The sequence below is a fragment of the Eriocheir sinensis genome, chromosome 30 (assembly GCF_024679095.1).
Source record: "Eriocheir sinensis breed Jianghai 21 chromosome 30, ASM2467909v1, whole genome shotgun sequence".
In the NCBI taxonomy this organism is placed as follows: domain Eukaryota; kingdom Metazoa; phylum Arthropoda; class Malacostraca; order Decapoda; family Varunidae; genus Eriocheir; species Eriocheir sinensis.
In genome coordinates, this window is record NC_066538.1 from 8,256,826 (window position 1) to 8,276,428 (window position 19,603).

The 19,603-nt window shown below is 39.6% G+C and overlaps 1 protein-coding gene and 1 long non-coding RNA gene across 2 annotated transcripts in view; both read right to left on the reverse strand.

Annotated features, from left to right (window-relative positions):
* LOC127005543 (kinase D-interacting substrate of 220 kDa B-like) overlaps positions 1-15,125 on the reverse strand; it is a 148,190-nt gene extending 133,065 nt beyond the window's left edge. The window contains exon 1 of the mRNA XM_050874475.1: positions 14,811-15,125. Coding sequence (XP_050730432.1) covers positions 14,811-14,939 — 129 coding nt within the window. The 5' untranslated portion in view covers positions 14,940-15,125. The remainder of the gene's footprint in view (positions 1-14,810) is intronic.
* Positions 207-3,637, reverse strand: LOC127005545 (uncharacterized). The gene is made up of 2 exons (XR_007758704.1): positions 951-3,637; positions 207-798 (listed from the first exon to the last, which is right to left on the reverse strand). It is a non-coding gene; the product is annotated as an uncharacterized LOC127005545 (long non-coding RNA).
* Positions 15,126-19,603: the final 4,478 nt, after the last annotated feature.

Sequence of the window (19,603 nt, forward strand, 5' to 3'; positions counted from 1 at the left end):
TCCCTCTCTTCTTCTATCTCTATCATTCATCTTTCTTATTCCTCTTTCCTATCTCTATTTCCCATCTTTTTCATTCCTCTCTCCTATCTCTATTATTCATCTATTTTTGATCTCTCTCTCTCTCCTTCTATCTCTATTATCCACCTTCTCTATTACACATCAATCTTTATCTCTCGTTCTATCTACTATCTCTTATCTCTCTCTCATTCTACCTATCTCTTATTTCTCCTTTTTATCTCTCTCCCTCTCTCGTTCTATCTCCCTATTATATGTCTTTTCTTTATCTCTTTCTCGTTCTACCTCTCGAATATCAACTTCTCTACCTGTCCGTCATTAGTCTTTTTTTTTTTTTTTACCTCCCTCACGTTTCACCTATAAATCTACAAATCCTCTACCTGGTATTATTTTTTCCCCTTCTGTTTTTCTATGCATTCCTTACCCTCCTATATTTCTTCGCTAAACGAGTAGTGTGTAATATTTTCTTTCAACATATCTATTTCTTTTTTTTTATTTCTACCTATGAATCTACTGTCTCATAACCTGATAATAGATTTTTTTCTCTTCTTTCTTTGCATTTCTCTTTTTTTTCCATGATATTGACACTTTCAACATCCATATTATTCTACTTATCTCGTTCACCCTAACAGTCTAATAATTTCCTATCTGTTTATATATTTCTTCTTCCTTCTTTTCATTTTCATCCTCCTTCAGCTATCCTCAAAACGACATTTCATATTCTTCTTCTATTCCTGTTTGATTTTCCTTCTCATCCATATTATTCTATTCATATCGTTCTACCTATCAATCAACTAATTTACTATCCGTTTATATATTTTTCTTCCTTCTATTAACTTTCATCCTCCTTTAGTTATTCGCCAAACGACACTTCCTATTCGTCTTCTATTTGTTTGATTTTTCCTTCTCATTCATATTATTCTATCTCGTTCTACCTATCAATCAACTAATTTACTGTCCGTTTATATATTTTTCTTCCTTCTATTAACTTTCATCCTCCTTTAGCTATTCGCCAAACGACACTTCCTATTCGTCTTCTATTTCTGTTTGATTTTTCCTTCTCATTCATATTATTCTATCTCGTTCTATCTATTAATCAACTAGTTTACTGTCTGTTTATACTTTTTATTCTTCCTTCTATTCATTTTCATCCTCCTTTAGCTATTCTTCTTCTATTTATGTTTGCTTTTCCTTCTCACCAAATTACTCTATCTCGTTCTATCTATCAGTCAACTAATTTACTATTCGTTTATATTTTTCTTCCTCCTTCTATTCATTTTCATCCTCCTTTAGCTATTCTTCTTCTATTTATGTTTGCTTTTCCTTCTCACCAAATTACTCTATCTCGTTCTATCCATCAGTCAACTAATTTACTATTCGTTTATATTTTTCTTCTTCCTTCTATTCATTCCCATTTCATTTTCAGCTATTCGCCAAAAAAAACGACACTGCCTATTCTTCTTCTATTCCAGTTTAATTTTTCCTTCTCTCTCTTTTTATTGCCTGACATTACACATCTTTCCCCTTTCTTCTATTTGTTCTTGCTCCTCCTTCACCTACTCACAAAAACACACTAACGTTTTTATATAGTACTCATTCCCTATTTACTATTCTCCATTTATCTAGCTTCTATTCCCCTACCTGTAATTTGTTTGTTTTTTTTCTCTACTTTCTGAGCATTCTTTTACCTCTTCAATCTCCTCGCTAAATAAAAATGTATAGTTTTTTTTATTTATTTACTTCTCTGTCTATTTTTCTTCCTATCCCTTTTTCTTCCTCCTCCATCAACTCACTGAACAAGCGTATCGTTCTAATCTATCTATCTTCTACCCTTCTATCGACCTTACCTCTACCTATCATTTGTCTACCTGTAATCACCAGTTTCCTCCTTCTACTTTCCTTCCTCTTATTATATTTATTCTTCCTTCTTTCTATGTCTTTCTTTCCCTCTTCTCTTCCGTCTACTCGCTAACTAACAATGTGCTTTTTTTTATTTGTCATTTACTTTTCTCTACTTTTATTTGACTTTCTGTTATTCAAGTTTTTCTATCCTTCTTTCTATTCCCTCATTTTTCTCACATTTTCCTCATATATTAACTCACTGAACAAGGTTCCCATTTTTATCTACCTATCGTCTACCCTTCTATCTCCATTACCTCTACCTGTTATTTGTCTACCTGTAATCACCACTTCTCTCCTACCTTCCTTCCTCTTATTTTATTTATTCTTCCTTCGTTCTGTGTTTTTCTTTCCCTCTTCTCTTCCGTCTACACGCTAACTAACAATGTACTTTTTTTTCTTTATCTATCATTTACTTTTCTCTCTACTTTTATTTGACTTTCCCTGTTCTTCAAATTTAGCTATCCTTCTTTTTCCTCACATTTTCCTCATATATTAACTCGCTTAACTAGGGTTCTATTTTTATCTACCTATCTTCTACCCTTCTATCTCCATTCCTTGTACCTGTTATCACCACTTCTCTCCTACCTTCGTTCCTCTTATTTTATTTATTCTTCCTTCTTTCTGTGTCTTCCTTTCCCTCTTCCCTTCCGTCTATTCGCTAACACAGTATCTTTCTGTATTCATTATTTACTTTTCTGTCTATTTCTCTTTTTTTATCTCCCTGTTTTTCGTGTTTTTCCTTTCCTTCTTTTATTCCATCCCTTCATTTTCTCATCCATCAACAAGCTAAACAAAGGTCCTATTTTTATCTACCTATCCTCTACCCTTCTATCTCCATTCCCTCTACCTGTTATTAGTCTACCTGTTATCACCACTTCTCTCCTACCTTCGTTCCTCTTATTTTATTTATTCTTCCTTCTTTCTGTGTCTTCCTTTCCCTCTTCCCTTCCGTCTATTCGCTTACACAGTATCTTTCTGCATTCATTATTTACTTTTCTGTCTATTTCTCTTTTTTATCTCCCTGCTTTTTATGTTTTTCCTTCTTTCTTTCCATCCCTTCATTTCCTCATCCAAGCTAAACAAGGGTTCAATTTTTATCTATCTATCCTCTACCCTTCTACCTCCATTATCTTTACCTGTTATTAGCCTACCTGTAATCACCACTTCTCTCTCTCTCTATCTCTCTTTCTACCTGCTGAATAAAGTCCTGCTGTGCCCACGTCCTGCTTACTCTACTGCTGATGCTGATGCTGCTGTTGCTGTCTGCTGCACTCACTTACTGTTTGTGTGTCTGTCTGTCTTTCTCACTCACGTGGCTACAAGATGCTCAGGTACTGCTAATTACACTCACCTGTGGAAGGGAGAAAAAGACAGGTAAGTATTGGTGATGACGATGATGATGATGATGATGATGATGATGTACTCGTAGTCGTAGTATTTATAGTAAGTAATATGTTGCTGGGTTTTTTTATATTTTTGTTGTTGATGTTGTAATGAATAAAACAAAAATAGGAAGACATTATAACAAAACGTGGAAGAGGAAAAGAAGGAAGAGGAAGAGAAAGATGTAATGAAGGAAATAAAGAAAGAAACACATGTAACAAAACGAGGAAGAGGAAATGGAGGAGGAGGAAGAGGAAGAGGAAGAGAAAGAGGAAGATAATGAGGATGATGATGAACCGTGGGATGAGGAAGGGAGATAAAGAGGGAGGCAGGGACCCACACACCCCACCACTATCCCCCCCATACCTCCACCCCTCCTATTATCCCCCCTTTCCCCTTTCCTCCCCTTCCCCCTACAATACATAACAGGCCTCTTCCCCGCCCTTTCCTCATTCCCCCTCCCCTCCTCTCCCCTCCTTCAGCCCATCACGTACCAAAATGTCAAGGCCTAGGGAGGGGAAATGAGGGGAGGGGAATGAGGGGGTGGGGGGAGTAGGGGGGAGCAAGGCCCTTCTTCCCCAATAGGAATTCCCCTCAAATGAGTAGGCGTCTCTCTCTCTCTCTCTCTCTCTCTCTCTCTCTCTCTCTCTCTCTCTCTCTCTCTCTCTCTCTCTCTCTCTCTCTCTCTCTCTCTCTCTCTCTCTCTCTCTCTCTCATCAACGGATAAAGGCAGATTAAAACACACACACACACACACACACACACACACACACACACACACACACACACACACACAGAGACAGACAGACAGACAGACAGACAGACAGACACACACACACACACACACACACACACACACACACACACACACACACACACACACACACACACACACACACACACACACACACAGACAAAAAAACGGTCATACCTGTACATTCGTAACTTTCACCATGTGACCAGCAGGTGAACGCTCGACAGGTGACCCCCAATCAGTCCCCAGGTAACCCGCCAACCCTTCCCCAAACCACACCCCAAGACTTTCCCTTCCACCACTTCACCCACACCTCAATATTTCATCCTAAACAATGCATTTTAAACCTCAACAACTCCACCCCACAACCCCCCATAACCTTCCACCCCATACACCTCCCCTCCCTCCCCACAGACCACAACCCAAAAACCCAACAAACTCCTTTAAACCTCTACAATTCCACCCCACAACCACCTCCCCCCAACAACCCCCAACAATCACATACCTCAAATAAATCCTTTTAACCTGTGCTATTCCAACCCACAACCCCCACCTCCTCTATCCCCTCTCACCCCATCCTCTGATCCCCCCCCCTCCCCCCATCCCCACCCCCGTAACTCAGGTAGCCTAATAACACCCCCAACCAGGTAATTCCTCACGCAATCCAGTAATCAAGATATTTGTCTCAGGTGCCCCGGACAAGTACGTGGGCAGCGGGGGCAGGTGAGAGCAAGGTAGGTAGCCAGGTGAATCAGTGAGCCAGGTAGACCCGTGCACTTGATTTAAACAGGTGAGTATGCACAGGTGAGGGAAAAAAAGCTTGGTTCGTTTAATTCTTGACTTGTTTGATTCAGTAACCTCTATTTTAGGCTTGCAAATCATCCTCTTCTGATGTTTGTTTATTCTGGACTTCCTTCTTTCTCCGTCTTTTTGTCACTCACTTTATCCTTCACTTCCCTTCTCTCTCCTTCTCTCCTCGTCTCTTGCCCTTCCCTCTCCTTATCAGTCCACTTATTCTTCACTTCCTTCTCTTTCCTTCTCTCTCTCCTTCTTGTCCGTCACTTCATCCTTCATTCCCCTTCTCTTTCCCTCTCTCCTCATCTCTTCCTCTTCTTCCCTCTCCTCACTTCTTTCTCTCTCTCTTATTCCTCTCTGCTCCTCTCTCTTTTTCAGTCTGTCTCTCCTTCCTCCAATCTCCTTCTCCATTCCTTTCCTCCACTTCTTTACTTCTCCAAATCCCTCTCCCCCCTTCCTCCTTCCTCCCCTTAACTCCTTCACTCCTCTTCTCCCCTTCTCCCCTCAACTCCAAATTTCTCTTCTCCTCATTCTATTTATCTCCACTCTCTTTCTCTTTCCATTCTTCCTTTTAACTCCTCCACTGTCCTTCTCTCCTCCTTCCCTAAACTCCTCCAAGTCTATCTCCTTCTCAATCTGTTTATCATCCTCCCCTCTTCCTTCTCCTCTTCTTAACTCCTACACTCCGCTTCCCTTTTCCTCTCAACTCCGACACTTCATTTCCCTCTTGCTCTCCTTAATTCCTACACTCCACTTCCCTCTTGCTCTCCTTAACTCCTACACTCCGCTTCCTCTTCCTCTTCTCACTCCTACACTCCGCTTCCCTCTTCCTCCTCTAACTCCTACACCTCACTTCCTCTTCCTCTTTTTCACTCCTACAACCCGCTTCCTTCTTCCTCTTCTTCACTCCTACACTCCCCTTCCCTTTTCCACTTCTCTTCCCTTGGCTCCGGGTTACTCGCGATAAGCAAACGAGCGATAAGTTTATAGTGAGGTGTGTCGATATTGTGTGTTCGGGGAAGTGTACACAGGTAGAGGAGGACAGGTGAGACAGGTAGAGGACGGGTGAACACAGGTAGGCAGGAAATTACGAGCAGGTGACGTAACAATTTTTTTTAGTTGATTTTTTTTTTCTGTGACTGACTGATTTGTTTCTTGTGCTTTACTTTGAGGGCGTGGTGTGGTAGGAGTATTTGTCTGTGTTTGTCTGTACCTGTGTGCCTACGTGTCTGTGTTTGTCTGTACCTGTGTGCCTACGTGTCTGTGTTTGCGTCTGTATTTCTGTCTGTCCGTATTTGTGTATTTGTCAGTATGTTTCTCTGTCTGTTTGTATTTGTGTCTGTTTTTTTAATCTGTCTGTATATCTGTCAGTAAGTTTGTCTGTCTGTATTTCTGTCTGTGCATGATTGTGTTTGTCTGTATCTGCTATAAGTAATTGTATGTATTTTTCTCTGCTTTTATATTTCTTGTGACTTTTTTTTTTTTACATCAGACGAAACAAACAAAGGCAAACAAAAAATATAGGAAAAGAAGAAAAAAAAGAGCCCACAAAGGTACAGTGCCCGAAAAGAGAAACTGATCGAGAAATTTTGAATGAGTCCTAAAGATTATTACAATTATCATCGTTTTATTAGTCTCTGCTCTGCCGCCCTTGCCGCAAAGAAAATAAAAGGAAAACATGAGTAAGGAAGACCGTTCATATGATTCAACCTTGATTTAAGTGCATGAGTAAATATCATGAATTCAGAAATGATAAAATGGCTAAAAAAAGGACCATAAGCCATTGGTCAGCTACACATACACACCAATCTGATTAGGTCACAGGTAAACAAGACCATAAAAGGGATTCGAACCAGAGTTTAAATAATTAGTAAACACATGTAACTTTGCACAGGTGTGAAATGACTCAGACCCTTGACTTTCCTCACCTGGACCAATCAGATTAAGCCACAGGTACGCGGAGGGGCCATTAAAAGGATCCAACACTGATTCAGGAGGATTAGCAAGTACAGGTGATTGGGTACACGTGTGAGATAACCCCAAGACGCTGATTAAGCTCACCTGCATTAAGTTTATGAGGTCACAGGTCAAAGGCGAAGATTAAAGGGGATTCGAACCCGCTTTAGGGGCATCAGGTACGGGATTTATGGGTTTAAACGATTCTGACCTTGATAAAGAGGGCTGGTTAAGGAGTCTATTGTGTTTTCGACTCGCCAGAGCAATAAACAAAGACGAGTTGAGTTCATTAAGTCAAGGATAAGACTAATGGGATCTGAACCTAAATTAAAGAGATATGTAGACTGGTTAGGGAATTTATAGATCATCGTGAAGGAATTTATATCGTCTATTAATTATGATACAAGAGGAAAGAGTAATCGTATCGGAACAAATTATCGGAACCGACTTCACGAGGATCTGAAGGTCGATTAGGGATTAAGATATTCTACTTAAGGAATTTCTACAGTTTTCTTATGATTCAGCAAAACCAAGGGGCATCAAGCCTGGAGGTCAGTTTAATAGGTTAGAGGTTACTAGGGACAAAATTATGGGATCTTAAAGCGAGTGATGGAAATTTGCACGTTAGTTGAGAGAAGTCACCCACGGTTCAGGAGTTTATAGATATTCTGGTGTCGATTGAGAAAACAAAATCAGCAGAAACCAAACAACGAAACCAACATCAACTCAACTAGATAAAAAGGAAGAATAATCGGATATGAACCTAATTTAAAAGGTTTGGCAGACACGATTCAGTAGTGTATAGATAATTTGTGTCTACTGAGAGGACAGAAAAAAAAACTAACTCTCCTAGGTGAAAGGGTAGAGAAATTGGATCTGAACCTACTATATAAAAGGATTGGCAGACAGGTTATGCTGTTTAAAGATTGTAGTTAAGGAGTTGAATAATATTTACGATGAAGCAAAACACAGAAAGGTCAGACAATGATTAGGTCAAAGGTTACAGGAGACAGCATAATGTGACCAAAAGGCGATGAACGGAGGGAAGAAAAGGGGGCAAGGAAATAAAACAAGAAGGAAAAGAACTGGGACAGAGGGAAAATAGAGAGAGAGAAACATAAATACCAGAGACCAGAAAGAAATGATGGAGGACAAAATGGAGAAAAAGAAAGAAAAGAGAAGAGGAATGGAATGAAACAGTGTGAAGGAGGAGTTAAAACGAATGAAAGAGAATATGAAGAAAGAAAGAGGGAAAGAGGGAAGTAGAAGAGAGGAACAGAAAGGAATGAAGCATAGAGGGAAGGTTAAAACAAAGGAAAGAAAGAGAGGAGAACATGAAGAAAAAAGAAAAAAGAGGAAGTGGAGAGGAAGAAAATGTGCAAAGGGAAAGTTAGAAAAATATAAGGACAGTGAAGATAGGAAAAAAAGGAAAAGAAGAGAAAGAAAGAAGAGAAGAGAGGAGTAAAGGAAGAAGATACTGTGTTGAGAATAAAAAAAAAAAAAGAGATGAAGAGGAGAGGAAGGAGATAACTTACAGGCGAGTTGAAAAAAAAAATACCATATGGCTCTGAGGTTTGTGTTCGGGTAAAAATTGAAAACACTGAATATACGAAGACTAGACATCCTGGGGTTCGAACTGGGTACAGGTGGTCGGTCAGCCTGGCGAGATGGTTCAGATAGCAAAGAGAGAAAGAGAGAGAGGAAGAAAAATAGAACCAAGGCTGACAGAGCAAGGAGACGAGACAAATGAGGAAAGGAAAGAATGGGGAGAACTAGATCAGGAGAGAGAGAGAGAGAGAGAGAGAGAGAGAGAGAGAGAGAGAGAGAGAGAGATAATTATGAAGTAAATAATAGGGAAACAAATGTAAAAGTGAGTAAGAGAGAGAGAGAGAGAGAGAGAAACAAACGCTCCTGCCTGTAATAAACTAACGGAGGGTAATAAAAACAGACAGGTGTGTGGGTTTATTAATTAGATGAGGTGTTTATGACCCCCTCTGAGTTATTAAGCGCATGGAAGGGTTCAGATACCACTTAAAGGGATCAGATACCACGTTAAAGGGTTCAGAAAGGGGATCAAAGGTTAAAGGGATTAGATATAGGAGGGGTGGAGGGGGTGGAGGAGGATTATGTATGGAAAGGAAGAAGGGGACGAAGAAGAGGAGATATGGGAGGGAAAGGAATATGTATGGAGGAAAAGAGGAAGGAAGGGAAGGAGAAAGGAGCGAAGGGAAGGGGGAAGAAAGGAAGGGAAGGAGGAAAAAAGGAAGGGAAGAAGTAAGAAACGAAGAGGAGGAAGAAACGAAGGAAAGAAAGAAGGAACAAAGGGAAGAACATTGAACGAAGAAAAAAGAAGGAACGAAAGGAAGGAGGAAAAACGTGAAGGAATGAAGGAAAGGAGAAGTTACGAAATATGATAAAGAAGAAGGAAAAAATAGAATAGAAGGAAAAATGTAGAACTATATGCAGGCATACCAGATAATAAAAAGAAATAACGAGGGAGGAAACACTGGAAGAAGGAAAAAGAAGGTAGAGGATGATGAAAGGAGATAATGTGTAGATGGGGGTAATAATTAAGAAAGATAGGGAGAGAAGGAATAAAGGAAGGAGATCAGAAGAAGATGAGGGAGTGGAAGAGAAGATGAAGATGATGAAGTAGAAAGGAGTTAAAAAGAAAGAAAAAGAGGGAAAGAGAAAGAAAGGAAGAATATAATACGTAAAGGGGGATTAGAAAAGGAAAAAAAGATAAAGAAAGGAACGAGAGAAAGAAATGAGGGAATAACGAACGAAGAATAGGGCAGATAGAGTGGATGTATGAGGGAGGTGGAAGAAAATGAAAGAGGGAAAAAAAGTGGAGGAAGTGGTGCAAAATTTGAGGTATGAAATATGGGAAAGACATTAACGTGGTGGAATAGAGATGTGAAATGGAATGGGTGGAATGAAGAAAATGAAATAAGGTTAGTGGAAGAATGTAGAAGAGTGGAATGATGATGGAATAGACGCAGGATAAGTGAAATGAAAGAAGTGGAATGGAGTTGGTGGAGGCATATGGAGAAGTGGAATGATGATACGGGAATAAGTCAAGTGGAATGAGTCAAGTGGAATGAGTCAAGTGGAATGAGTCAAGTGGAATGAGTCGAGTGGAATAAGTCAAGTGGAATGATCAAGTGAAATGAGTCAAGTGGAACGAGTCAAGTGGAATGAATCAAGTGGAATGCGTCAAGTGGAATGAGTCAAGTGGAATGATCAAGTGAAATGAGTCAAGTGGAACGAGTCAAGTGGAATGAGTCAAGTGGAATGCGTCAAGTGGAATGAGTCAAGTGGAACGAGTCAAGTGGAACGAGTCAAGTGGAACGAGTCAAGTGGAATGAGTCAAGTGGAATGAGTCAAGTGGAATAAGTCAAGTGGAATGATTAAGTGGAATGAGTCAAGTGGAATGAGTCAAGTGGAATAAGTCAAGTGGAATGAGTCAAGTGGAATAAGTCAAGTGGAATGAGTCAAGTGGAATGATTAAGTGGAATGAGTCAAGTGGAATGAAGGAAATGAAGTGAGGTCAGTGGAAGCATGCAGGAGTGGGATGGTGTTGGAATTAAGTTGTGGAATGAGTCAAGTGGAATGAAAGGAAATTAAATGAAGTCAGTGTAAGCATGTGGAGGAGTGGAATGATGTCAGTGGACCGAGGTTAGGGGAGCGGGGTGGAGGGGGGGAGGCCTGAGTGCTTGACCGGCGCCCAATTAGTGAAATACAATCAATGCGTGTAAGGCCAGGTAAGTGATTGGCGCCCAGGTGAACTACACACACACACACACACACACACGCGCAGGTGATAATTAAAAAACCGTGTATAGCAAACCACCCTCACACCTTCACACCTGCACACACACACACACACACACACACACACACACACACACACAGGTGGGGAAAGTGCGACAAGATTTACCTGTTCTGTGTATTTTTAAGATTTCGGGAACTGGAAGAAGAAGAAGAAGAAGAAGAAGAAACTTTAAAAGAAAAAGAAAAAGCAGAAAAAGAAAACAAAGGGCAAGAAGAAAACAAGAAGAAAAACAAGAAAAAGAAGAACAAGAACAAGTAAAGAAAATCACGGAGAACAAGAAAGAACGAACAAGAACAAAAACAAGAAAAGAACGAAAACACACAATACTAAAAAAAATAAACAAGAAAAAACAAAAACACAAGTGGCTTGCAAATCATAAATCAAGGCGAAAAAAATAATGTAAAAATCCAAAAAGCGAAGAATGAAAAATGAAAGTCTTCGCAAACATTTATTTATCACGACCAACCATTTACAACAGGAGGGAGGGAGGGAGGGAAGGGAGAGAAGGAGGGAGAGAGAAAGGGTGAAGGAAGGAGAGGAGATGAAAGAGGGTGGATGAAGGGAGGAAGAGGAGGGGGGTGGAAGAAGGAAAGATGTGGAAGAAGGGAATTGAAGGGAGGAAGGGGAGGGAGGTGGAAGAAGGGAAGATGTAGAAGGAGGGCGATGGAAGGGAGAAAGGATGGAAAGAGAGGAGGAAGAGGGAAGAAGGGAGAGAGTGAGAGAGTGAAGGAGGGTTTAGGAAGGGAAGGAGAGGAAAGTGGAGAGAGGGAAGGAGAGATAAAGGAAAGTGGAGGACGAGAGGAAGAGAAGGAGGGTGGATGGAGAGAACGAGAAATAAAGAAGGAGAGAGAGGGAGAGAGAGAACGAGCGTGGTGGAAGGGAGGTAAAGAATAAGTGGAGGAGAAACTAGAAGGTATACGGAGAAAAAAAAGGAGGAAAAAATATCTAGGATGCAAGGGGATGTAGGACACGGAGAAGCAGGAATCCCAGGAAAAGAAGGAAAGTAGGAAAGAATAAAAGAACATAGGAGAGAGAGAGAGAGAGAATAAGGAAATAAGATAGTGTGAATGATAGCGACGTAGTGAAGCAAAGCAAGAAAGCAAATGAAGGAAGGGAGGGAGAAGAGGGGGAGGAGGAGGAGGAGGAGGAGGAGGAGGAGGGAGGGAGAGGAGGAAGAGGGAGGGAGGGAGGAGGGAGTTAGGTCAAGGCTAGCATGACCAATGGAAAAAGTAGTTTGTGAGAGCAGCAACAACAACAACAACAACAATAGTAGTAGTAGTAGTAGTAGTAGTAGTAGTAGTAGTAGTAGTAGTAGTAGTAGTAGTAGAGAAAAAAAAAGATAATGATGGTGAAGGAGGAGGACGAGGACGAGGAGGAGGAGGAAGAGGAAGAGGAGGAGGAGGAGGAGGAGGAAGAGGAAGAGGAAGAGGAGGAGAAAGAGGAAGAGGAGGAGGAGGAGGAAGAGGAATAGGAGGAGATACAATTACTTTCCCCACCTCCCCCACCCTCTCCCCCCTCTCCCCATCCACACCCACCTCCACTTCCTCCCACACCCACACCCACTAACCCACTTCCCCCTTCCTTAAATATCCTTCTACCCCCCTCCCCCCTTCCTCCCCACCCCCCCAAACAGCCACTCCCTTTCATTTGCTTACTGTGCCTCCCCACCCTCCTCCCCTCCCCTCTTCCCCAAAATTCCCCTCCCCACACCCCAATATTCCTCCTCCCCCTCTCCGTTTCTCTCGCTCTTACTCACCTCCTCCTTCCCCTTCTTCCCCATTCCCCTTTTCCATTTCTCTTACCTCACCCTCCTCCTCCCTCCCCTTCTTCCCCATCCTTATTCACCCCCTTCCTCTTACCATTACTAACCCCACCCTTCTCTTCCCTCATTCATCCCCTTCCTTTCCAACACCTTCCATTTCCCATCCTCCCCTTCCCCATCCCTTCCCTTCCTTCCCCATTCCTCTTACCATTACTAACCTCATCCTTCTCTTCCCTCTTTCATCCCCTCCCTTTCCAGCACCTCCCCTTTCCCATCCTCTCCTTCCCCTCCTTCCACATTCTTCTACCTTTTCCCCTATTACTAACCACGCCCCTTACCCCCATTTTTTTCCTCTTCCTTTCCAGCAACTTCCCCTTCCCCTTCCCCTTCCCTCCCCTCCCCTCCCCTTTCCCCATTCCTCCCCACAACCTTTCCCTTCTCGCGTTAATCACCCACACCCATACCTTCACATACAACCTATTCCCCTCCCCACCCCACCCCTCCCCACCATTCCCCTTCCTCCTCCCCAAGGCATAACAACGTGGCAGGGCTTCGTGGGCCTTGGGGAGTGATTTTTTAGGGGAGGGAAGGGGAGGGAAAGGGATGGGAAGGGGAGGGGGAGAGGGTGACACCTTTTCCTACCTCCCCCCTTCTCCCCACTCTTCCCCTTCCTCCTCCCCCTCCTCCCCATCACATTCACTTTGACCAATCTCGGGCAGGTAAAAAACAAAGGTAAGCTGTTGTTAGTACTGCAAATTATTTTTTTATTGCTATGTAAATGGAGGGAGGAAAACAAGTAATGAAGGAGGAGAGAGAGAGAGAGAGAGAGAGAGAGAGAGAGAGAGAGAGAGAGAGAGAATGAAAGGAAAGAAAGAAGAAAGGAAGGCAGGAGTAAAGGAAAGAAGGAATGCTAGAGGTAATGAAGGAAGGAAAGAAGGCAACAGGAAATGAATGAATGAAGGAGGAGAGAGAATGAAGAAAAGAAGGAAGGCAATAGGGAAGGAATGAAGAAGGGAAGAAAGGAAGAATGAAAGAAAGATAAACGATAACGAAAGAAAAGAAAAAAGAAGAAAGAAAGGAGAAAGAAAGAAAGAAAAAGAGAGAAAGGTGTATAATTTCTGGCAGTTACGGCAAAACAAAAAAAAAGATAATTAACACACACACACACACACACACACACACACACACACACACACACACACCAACCACGACAAGCATACACGGAAACAAACAAGCAAAACAAATTAATGACGCACTTAGAAGGATTAAAAACATTCTCTCTCTCTCTCTCTCTCTCTCTCTCTCTCTCTCTCTCTCTCTCTCTCTCTCTCTCTCTCTCTCTCTCTCTCTCTCTCTCTCTCTCTCTCTCTCTCTCTCTCTCTCTCTCTCTCTCTCTCTCAGTAATTAAGAAAGCAAACAAACATTCGCACACACACACACACACACACACACACACACACACACACACACACACACACACACACACAAACACACACACAAAGGTCAATCGGCGCCCCCTCACGACCCATACTGTGACCCATTACGCCTGCCGGAAATACCCACACGTGGAGGACGCCAATGATGACCTTCGACCTCCCCACCCCCAACCCCCGTGTGTCACTGTGGGGGGTTGTGGGGGGTGAGGAGTTGAAGTTGAGTGTGTGTGTGTGTGTGTGTGTGTGTGTGTGTGTGTGTGTGTGTGTGTGTGTGTGTGTGTGTGTGTGTGTGTGTGTGTGTGTGTGTGTGTGTGTGTGGTGTGTGTGTGTGTGTACCTATCCATTCTATTCTTAATTGAGTCACGATTGCTATGTCACGTAATTGATCACAGTTTCATCAATGGTCATTTATCACACTTATCTAATCTACGGTATCATACTTTTATCTTGTTATTTACCTATTTTTATTTTCTTATTCTAATTTATCACGTTTTATATTTATCACACTTCACTAATTAAATCATTTTGCTTATTTGTACTTTTTCAACACTATTTAATAAAGTAAGGAATTTCAGAAAGTTAGAAAAAATCCATTACGTAAAGAATTTCATCTCTAATCTTTTCCCTTTATATTTTCCCTTCCATTCATTTATCATTCCTTCCCCTTCAATTTTCCCTCCATTTCTAACATTCCTCTCTCATCTTTTCCCTCTCCCTCATCTTCTTATCTTATCTCCTCTTCCTTTACCTTTCTCTTCCCCTCCCTTCATTCCATTCCTTTCTCTCCTCTTCCTTTCTTCCATTCCTTTCTCTTCCATATTTACACACACACACACACACACACACACACACACACACACACACACACACACACACTTTATCCCCAACACCCATACCTTCCCTCCACTCCCCCTCCCCCTTCCCCCTACTCACACACACCCTCCCTTCTCCCCTCCACCCCCTGACACTCACCCCTACGTAATATATCTTGGTGGCCACGGGCATGGGGGGCGGGGGGGAGTAGGAGGCCGCGCTGCCCCGCCCCGACGCGACGCACCCCTGGCAATCCCGCAGACTGAGGGCAGAGCACGCGGCCGCCATCTTGCTACTCCGGTCTCCAGGGGGTTTGGTGTGACGCTTGTGTTGTTGTTTTCCTCGTATTTTCTTAATGTTTTTTTCTCGGATTGTTGTTTCTTATTATTTTTTTCTTGTTTTTTTCTTCTTGTTTCTTCTTTATTATTTTTTTCCTTATTCTTATTTTTCTTATTATTTATCGACTATTTTGTTTTTCTCTTACTTTTTTTCTAATAATTATTATTCGTATTTTTTTTATTATTTATCAGTTATTTGTTTTTTTCTTTCTTACTTTTTCTTGTTTTTTCCTTATTATTATTTCCTTCTTGTTTATTCGTTACTTTTCTTATTATTTCCTTCTTATTGTTTTCTTACTCTTATTTCTTTCTGATCATATTTCTATATTCCTTTTCTTTTTTCCTTTTTCCTTTAATACTTTTTGCTTGTCCCTTTTTCTTGTTTTTTTCCTTCTTATTTCTTCGTTATTTTCTCTTTATTCAATTTTTCTTGGCCTTATTTCTTTATCATTTCTGTATCACTTCTTTTTTTTTGTTTTTTCTTTAATACTTTTTTCCTTGTTCTTATTTCTTTCTTATTATTTTCTCACGCATTTTGATTTAATACTTCCAATTCGAACATGCATTTTTTTTTATTCACTATATTTACAGTTTTCACGTTTTTCCTCTCAAGTTCACGCTCAAATATTTCTTTTCGGCAATTTATTTCCATTTATTATTTCAGAGGTTTTTGGAATTCAAGTTTTTCCTCGCAGTTTGTTTCCTTTCACACGTTTCTTCCCACCTCAGTTTCTTTTTAACAAGTTTCTTTTCTCTTTAAGTTTCATTTTGCACGTTTCTCTTCACTTGTCTTTCTTATCGCACGTTATTTCATAGGTTTTTTGGATTTCATGTTTTCTATCGTGTTTCGTTTCTTTTCACTAGTTTCTTCTCTCTTAAGTTTCGTTTTGCGCGTTTCTCTTCACTGTTCTCTCTTACCGCACGTTTCTTTCTCCTTTAGTTTCTTTTATTTATATATTTTAGCCCGTTTCTTCTCACAGTTTCTATTAGCGAGTTTCTTATTCCTTAGTTTCACTCCACTTTTCTTTTTTATCGTACGTTTCTTCCTCTCTCAGTTTCTTTTTTTTCTTTATTCGTCCGTTTCTTGTCACACTTTCATTCAGCGAGTTTCTTTTTCCTTTATTTCTTTCTCCATTAGTTTCTCTTTTCTTTCTATTCCCTCGTTTTTTTTCTTACAGTTTCTTTTAGCAAGTTTCTTCCTCCTTAGTTTCTTTTTTTCTCTTCGCCCGTTTCTTTCTTTTCACAGTTTTTTCCTCAGTTTCTTTTTCTCTTAGTTTCTTCTCTTTCTTTTCCCCCGTTTCTCCTCAGTTTCTTTTTAGCGAGTTCTTCCTCCTTAATTTCTTTCTTCCTAATTTTCTTTATGCACGTTTCTTTCCGTCTAAGTTTCTTCCTCCTTAATTTCTTTCTTCCTAACTTTCTTTATGCACGTTTCTTTCCGTCTAGTTTCTTCCCCTTAGTTTCTTTTCCCCTAAGTCTCTTTTCCCCTTAGTTTCTTTCTGCACGTTCCTTCCCACTTAAGTGTTTCCCTGCACGTTTCTTCCCACCTTTGTTTCTTATCGCACGCTTCCTCTTTCTCTTTTTTTTCACTCTCTCACCCTTGACTTGCCTCCTTCTTTGTTTACTCTTCCTTGCTCTCCTTCTCTCCTCCTTCCTCTTCTTGTCTTTATTCTCTTGCTCTCTTTCTTATTTCCTGCTTCGCTTGTTTGCCCTCATTAATATTCACTCTTTTTTTATCTCTATTTCTTTTTTTTGTGTGTGTGTATTGAGCAACGTCACTCACTAACTCACTAACTCACTTGCTCACGTACTCTTTTTTTTTCTCTCTTCTTTTATCAACTTTACACGGCCCTTATTAGCCTTTTTTTCTTCTTTTTTTCTTCTTTTTCTTGTCTTCGTCTCTACGTCATTCATTCAATCATCTCCATATTTGGGTTCTCTGCTTTTCTCTTCCTCTTCCTCCCTCGTTTTTTTCTCTTTTCCTTCTCTCTTTTTGTCACTATTTTTTTTATTAGTTTGCTCGGTTTTTCTTTTCTCTTTTCTTCTTTTTAATTCGTTTTCTTGTTTATTCCATTTAACTTTTCAATTCACGTTATTGTTTCCCTTCTTCTCCCTCCTTTCTTTCTTCTTTCCTTGTTTCTTTTAAATTACTTAATCCCTGTTTCGCTTCTTTGTCTCTTTACTATGTTTCTTTAATCTGTTCCCAAGTTTTGTCTTCGCTAATGTCAGCTTTTGTCTATCTTTCTTTCCTCTTTTCTTTCTCTTTTGTTTTCGCTCCAAGTTTCACCTTAATTAGTTTCTTTTTCTTTAACTTTTTTTTGTTTTCTCTTAAAATATTTCGAATTCTTTCATTCAACTCAGCAACACATTCTTCAGTATTTCTTGACGCTTCTTTTCTTTTTTATCTTTTGCTTCTCTTATTCGTTTTTTTTCCGCTTTTCTAATCGTTCATTCAACTCAACACATTCTTCGTTAACGTTAATATTTCTTTACGTTTTATTTTGTTTTCTGTTTATCCTTTTCTCTTCTTTCTTATCTTATGCTTCTCTTATGTTTTATCTTTTCTCTCTTTCTTAATTTTCTTTTCTTCTGCTACTCTTTCTTACTTTTTCTTATCTTTTATTTCTTTTACTTTCATCTTTTTCTCATTCTTAATTTTCTTTTCTTCTGCTACTCTCTTATCTTTTACTTCTCTCTTTTCATCTATTTCTCTTTCTTAATTTTCTTTTTTTCTGTCGCTACTTCTTACTCTTCTTCCAGTGACAATTATTTTTTTTTCTTTCCTTTCCCCTTAATTCACAACCGTCAAGGAATTCCTGTGTGTTTTCCTTCTTCTCTTCTTCGCTTTTTTCCCTTTGTTTATCAGACTGTCTCGTTATTTTTTTTTCTTGGTCACGTCTCCCCGTAACTCGTTCTTCTTTCCCCTCTGTTTATTTCACCACCATCAAGAAATTACTATGTTTTTTTTTTCTTCTTCTCGTTAGCTTACTGGTTTTTCCTTCTTTTGATTCTCAGGTTTCTGTTTAGTATCTTCGTTTTCTTTTTCTCAGCTTCTTCCACTAACACGTTTTTTTCTTTTTTTTTTTTCAATTTCTTCTTCTTTCCTTTTCGTGTAGTTAACAAGCATCAAGTAATTTCAGTGTCGGTTTTCCTTTTTTCTTTTATTTTTCTTTTATCTGTCTTTTATCTTTCCTTTTTTCTTCTTATTTCATCCTATAATATTTCTTCTTTCCTCTCAGATCAATTCAGTATCATCAAATAAAGTTCAATATTTGTTTTTTTTCTTTTTTTACTCTTGTTTTTTTTATCATAATTACTCCATTTTACTTTTTCTTTCCACTTCATCCGGTAACTTTTTTTATTTCCTTCTTTTGTCTCACATGAACTCAGAACCATCAAGTAAGTTCTGTCTTTGAGTATTCTTTCTTTATTCTTTTTCAGCTGTTTGTCACAATTTGTCTTAATTTATTTTCCTTTATTTCTCCACTTCATCCGGTGACAATTCTTTTCTCTCACATTAATTAAAACCATCAAGTGAGTTCTGTTTGTCTTTCCTTTGTTTTCAGCTGTTTGCCATAATTTTTTTCTTGATATATTTCCTTTTTTCCTTCTCACTTCACCGACAACTTTTTTTCTTTCTTCGCGTGAATTTGGAACAATCAGGCCAGCGCAGTGTTTGGTTGTGGTTCCCGTTTTCTTTTCCTCCTCCTCCTCTTCTTCCTCCCTTTGTTTAGTGGGCACCCTGACGGCGGCATTTTTCGGCACGCTCTCCCTCTTTCGTCATCTTTATCTCACGAAGGTTTGTTTTCTCGCTTTGTTTCGCTCTTGAATTGGCGATGTTTGTTTTTTCACCGTGAGTTTGCTTTTATTTCTTTTTCCTTGTGTTTGTGTGTTTGTTTCCACCTTCAGTTGTATTTTTTTTCTTTGTTTTGATTTGGTTAAGTTTGTTTCTGAACCTTTAATTTTGTTTTTGTTTGTTTTCTTTGTTTGTCGGTTTGGTTTTCTTAAGCTTCAGTCTGCTTGTTTTTTTTTTTGTTTTTTTTGTCTTTTCTTCTCTTTCTTTCTGTCTTGATTTGGTTATGTTTGTTTTCCACCTTCAATTTTTTTTTTGTTTGTTTTCTTTGTTTGTCGGTTTGGTTTCTCAGCTTCAGTCTGCTTGTTTTTTTTTTTTCTTTTCTTTCTTTCTGTCTTGAATTGGTTGGTTGTTTTCCCTCCTTTGTTTCTGTTTCGATTTGGCTGTTTGAGTTGCAACCTTTAATGTTTTTTTTATTTGTTTTGTTTTTCTCTTTGTTTGTCTTTGTCTGTTTTTCACTTTCAATTATTTCTTTCTATTTTGTTTTTCTTCCTTCGTTCCTGTCTTGATTTGTCTGTTTATGTTTTCACTTTCAATTATATATTTTTTCTTCTTGTTGGTGTTTTTGTATGTTTGATTTTCCCGCCTTCTGTTTGTCTTTTTCCACGACTGTTTGATTTTCCCCTTGTTTGTCTTTGTGTTTCGGTTCGTCGACTCGTGATTCAATATTTGTCTGTTTGTTTTGATTGTTTGTGTTTTGTTTTCCTTATTTGCTATTTTCCCTCAAATTTTTTCTGATTTTCTTCAATTTCCTTTTATTTCAG